Below are 5,153 nucleotides of genomic sequence, written 5' to 3' on the forward strand. Positions count from 1 at the left end.
CCCAAGGGTGTATATTTGTAGGAGAAATACTTAGAATTGCTGGATATAATTACAAGAATTGCTAGAACATATGCTCCCTATACATATTTCCATTTGCTCACTGCTGGACTTCCAGAACCTTGATTAATATTTGGCACAGTCGAGGCATTCAATATATATTTATTGAATGAATTGATCAAGTAGGAAGTGAGGCTTTTCATTCCTTCAGCAGCTATTGACTCAATGTTACTTTTTGGATCTGATGCTTATATTATTCTTATTTTGAGCACTGCTTTTCCCAGATCTGACCACTCCCTTTATCCCATCGTTTCCCTCACTCTACCACACTCCTTCCCCATCTGATTTAGAGGCAAACGCTGAGAAAATTAATATTTAAAAAGGCAGACTTTTTCACATAAAAAGTATTAGTGAGAGCTGGTCATCACTGAATGATATAAGGCTCAACTCACCAGAAATCCAAAATTCTAAACTTACATGCATTTAATAGCATAGTGTCAAACTATAAGTGGGAATATCAACAAAATTACAGAGAGAAATAATGAAACATATCATCGTAGATTTCACTCTCAAATATTGATAGTCCACATGTATCACTGTCAGGAACTGTTCTCCAAATCGCTACTGAATTCAATACATTTTAAGGGACTAGGGTGCCAATATTTTCTAATGGTGCTCAAAATGATTAAGTATGACAGACGTAAGAACGTACAAATATATATAGCTGTAATAATACACCTAGCAAATCTGAATTCTGTGGAAAGCTCGTTAAAGGCACATGGTGTTTCTTTTTCGAAAGTAATTTCCAAATATTTCTGCTATTTAGCACTTCCTGAAAAAGTGGGGAGACGGACCCGGAATGGACAAGGCAAACTGGAGGGGAATATGAACATTTCCTTAACGTTCACTAAGAAAAACAAACAAACAAACAAACAAACAAACAAAAAAACCACAAAAAGCAAAACAAACAAAAAAGCACAAAACATTTATTGAACATTTACTACGTGCAAGAACTTGACTGATTACTGGGCATTTCTTATCTTCCGAGTTCAAAGATCCTCAACAACAAATGACTTCCTAACAGTAATTGAGATATTTAAATATTACTTAAAACTGTCTTACGCCAACAGATGTGATTAGGAGACGAGAAAATGGGCGCCAGAGACTTCGGGGACAGGCAGCGACGACAGCTATAAGCAGTCGGTGGGGTCCTAGGGCAGCCACGGAACAGGCGCGAGTTCGGTCAGCTATATCGGGTCGCAGAGGGGACCTGGGAGGCGCTTCTGCGCAGGCGCATGCCTCCTAAATATACCCCGGAATTGGTCACGGTCTCTTTTTGCTTTCAGACATGGTGAGTGCGGGTGTGTTTTGTGGCTGCTGTCCAGATGGGTCTGGAGTAGGCCGGGTAGGATAATATTGAGCAGCTCAGTGACCATAGGGTTGTTTACCGAGTATTGAGAATGGTTGGGTTAAGACACAGGCCTTGGAAGGTCGCTGTGGACTCCGAGTGGGTGAAGTGTTAGCGCATTTTGCAGACCTGGCGCGATCGCCGCTTCTAATATGTTGGGCAGGCCTCAGGAGTCAAAGGCCCGATTTCTTAATCCCTGAAAACCGGGCCCGGCCGCGGTACTGCTTTCCTTCCATATACATATATGTATTTTATTTTTGTGGCTCAAAGCCTTTAGAATCGTGACTGGCACGGTCTCGTTGAAGACCTAGTAAGTTTTGAATGGGATCTAAATGAAACTTCCTACTTAATTCTTTTTGGTACTCGTCCTGAACTACTTATGAATACAGTGCAGTCTCAACCACGAAGATAAATGCGGAGAACTAGAGCAGCGTCCTCATCACTGGGGCTTGTTGCAGATGCAGAAACTAAGACTAAAGCTGGAGAAGATGAGACTAAAGAGTGCTTGCTTGGTCAATGGAATAACTTGGGGTGCGTGGAAAGTGCTTTGAAACTTGAATTTCTAGGATTAATAAAATTTAATTAACGGAATTTGCTGCAAATTACGGGCTAGCTGGATTTTAATTTTAATGGTTCAGCTGGCTTTTTGCCACATGTAAACCATAAGTTGTCCTGAATAGATAAGGTTTGATATTCTGTAGTGTTTATTTTACTTAACTCTTGTTTTCCTAAATTTATTGGGGTGACTGGTTATTAAAATTGTTGGTTTCAAGTGTACATTTCTATAATACTACACCATGATATTTGACCCCGTTTCCCCTCTTATACTATTTACTGGTTAAGGGAAAGTTAAGCAACAACAGATGAAGGTAATTTTTTGGGTCTATGATGAGTTGGCATGTATTCTGAAACTGAAGTTGATTAAAACTACTTTAGCTCTAGAATTACTCTGAGACCTGAAAAATACCTTAATCTTTACTAGGGCTGTAGTGCCTAATTCTTTTTTGGTCAGATACTTGGCAGTTTTTAAATTGAGATTTTTTTTGGCAAGATGAAATCGAAGTGAAAAGTTCAGATGTATATTGAATGTGCTCTGGGGTCAAACAAAAAATAAACATTTATGAAATCACTGCTTTTATTTTGAAAGGGCACGCCACAGAAGGATGTTACTATCAAGTCAGATGCACCTGACATCCTATTATTGGAGAAGCATGCAGATTATATCGCATCCTATGGCTCAAAGAAAGATGATTATGTATGTATAATTTTATGTTGAAAGTTTATTTTAAAGGAGTCAGACCATTCTGCATAAACAGTCAGTACGTCAGCATTTATGGCCCATGTTTCTTAAAAATGGTATCCAACTTGTGCATGCCAGGGACTGAAGATACTGCCTTGAAATGCAGGGAGGCAAAGCTTTGGATATCTGAGGTTGAGAGTACATCAGAATTAACTGTGGTTCTTATCAATACTTAGAGGTGTTGGCAGACAAACTAGATTATCCATCTGCTCAGATTTGTAAGAGGTTTGAGGTACAGAATAGATTTTTACTTTTGTAGTTGAGGTAATAACACTTNCAAAATTGTAGTACATTCCATTGTCTTTTCGGGCTTCAGGTATTACACACCAAGGCAAATAAAATTCACTGTCCTAAAGTTTTGTCCTTCACTGTGCTTTTTCATATTCTAGAAAAAACTGATACTTTGGAAAACTACTTTTTTTCTTGAAAAAGAAAAACCCATAATAGCTGCATTTCTCTGTCACTATCGCTCCTATTATAGTTATATAATCATCATGATTATTATGACAGTCAAAGACACTAACTTCTGTTACACAGAGAAAATTGGGAGGCAGGTCATTGAGACGTGTTTGTCACAAACATTTTAGTGGACTAGCAAAGCTCATAAATATCAACACAACTTTATACAACTATACATATCCCTTTACATCTTAAATGGCAAAAAGAAACATTTATTAACTTGACACAAAGGTATTACTTCATAGCATATAAAAAAATAAGAAGCAAAAGTATATAAGCTTAAAATTATGCTCAGTAATCAATGATTCAAAAGTACCATAATATTGAGTAAAAAAAAGCCTTCCTTAAATCTTGTCCCCAGCCACCCATTTCTCCTCCTGTAGTCAACTGCTTTTAGTAATTCTGTGCATTCACAAACACATCCATCTATTTTTTCCTTTTGTTTCACACACAAATAGTGGCATATTATACATAGTTGTTACCGGAGAGGGGGCCCTTCTTGGTGAGCTGTCTAGGCTTGTCGCTCACACCGGGGGTCAAACCTGGTGGAGCCTGGCTAGCTACCTATGTCGGGGGTTGAACCTGGGCCTACGGGAGGAAAACTGGAAATCTTAGCTGTTACGTTGCCATGGGTTGAGCCCTCCTTGGTGCGATGTCTAGATTCTTGGCATCTCGAGCAAAGAATTGAATGAGACACAGAGGTAAAGCGGTAAAAAAAAAAAGTTTATTAGAAGAGATAGTACACTCCAAAGAAGTAGGAGCGGGAAGAGCATCAAGAAAAGCGGCTCAAGGCTCAAGGTGGCATTATTAGAAGAAAAACTACACTCCAAAGAGTTTGGAGCCAGCCCTGAGCAAAGGCAAGGCTCAAGACGCTCAAAGGGCAACGGTTCATGGGATCCTGGGGTTTTATCTTTTTTTCTCTGGGATGGGCTGTTCCTCTCCAGGCGCAGGGCCACTTGATTGACACCTGTGATTGATAAGGGGACATTACCTCACCCTCTTAGACTGCACCTGTCCCTTTCCAGTGTTCAGTCTGTTATAATGATATTAATGAACTACTGGGCATATGTATGATATTATAATAATGGTATAATGAGGCTAGCATGAAGTGGAGGTCATCGTAACCCTCCTATTGTATAGCACAGGTCTAATTTATTGTCTCAGTGTCCTTAAAGCAGTTAATGGCTAGGGCAGATAAGGAGAAATTCGGAGGTCTCCAGGCAGTGCTCCCATAGATTGTGTTGACGTGTAGGAACACACAGACCCAATTACCTGTCTCTAACTGCCTGCCTTGTTTTCCCTGAGCGATGTGATCCCCATAAATCTCTGTGGGGAGCTGAGGGACGGGAGGTCGCTTCTGTATTTGCTTCAAGCTGAGAAGGGGTTAGAGCTGTCCCTACCTAATGGGGATTCACAAAACTCTCGACCTTCATGTTCTTAAATAATAATAAAAAAAGGAGTCTCTTCTTCCATAGTTGGGATGCACTGGAAGCCTCGCTGGGACATAACTTGTATCCCAACAGCCCCTAAATGAGGAGAAACAGGTAGTTAATAAATTAAAAGCACATCCCTCCAGGGATGGGATTCAAAGGCCATTTATTTTAACTGCAGGTGACATTTGTTCACCTAGGGGCTAGGCCTGGGTTGGCTTGGAGGAGTGTTAAAAACCCATTTGGTCTCTAGGATAGCCGTTTACTTATCCACAAGTTAGGTCTGGAGTGGCTTGGGGAATGTTGGGCTACAGTGATTACAGTTAACAAGCTTAAGTCACAGGCTTTTAAGCAGTCATTGGAAGCAAAGGTGAGAAACATTCTGTGATTTAGGCTAGGAGCAATCTTTGGTGTAGGATATAAGAAATTGATTAAAAGAGTGATTAAGACCAGGGGCTAAGGATCTAAGACACTAAGGGAAAAGGAGACTTAAATTTCCTGTAGTGAGGAAGGCTTAAAACTTCTATAGTGAGGGCTGGCTGAGTGGCTCAGTTGGTTA

At 40.1% G+C, this 5,153-nt stretch overlaps 1 protein-coding gene across 2 annotated transcripts in view; it reads left to right on the top strand.

Moving 5' to 3' along the window:
• Positions 1-1,270: 1,270 nt before the first annotated feature.
• Positions 1,271-5,153, top strand: part of RABGGTB (Rab geranylgeranyltransferase subunit beta) — a 13,117-nt gene continuing 9,234 nt past the window's right edge. The window contains exons 1-2 of one of the 2 annotated variants that reach the window (XM_019644049.1): positions 1,271-1,348; positions 2,553-2,660. In XM_019644049.1, the coding sequence (XP_019499594.1) occupies positions 1,346-1,348; positions 2,553-2,660 (111 nt within the window). In that variant the 5' untranslated portion in view covers positions 1,271-1,345. Of the gene's footprint in view, positions 1,349-1,415; positions 1,937-2,552; positions 2,661-5,153 lie in introns of those variants that run through there. The other variant, XM_019644050.1, reaches the window with a different exon arrangement.

This window comes from Hipposideros armiger, unplaced genomic scaffold, assembly GCF_001890085.2.
Source record: "Hipposideros armiger isolate ML-2016 unplaced genomic scaffold, ASM189008v1 scaffold_84, whole genome shotgun sequence".
In the NCBI taxonomy this organism is placed as follows: Eukaryota; Metazoa; Chordata; class Mammalia; order Chiroptera; family Hipposideridae; genus Hipposideros; species Hipposideros armiger.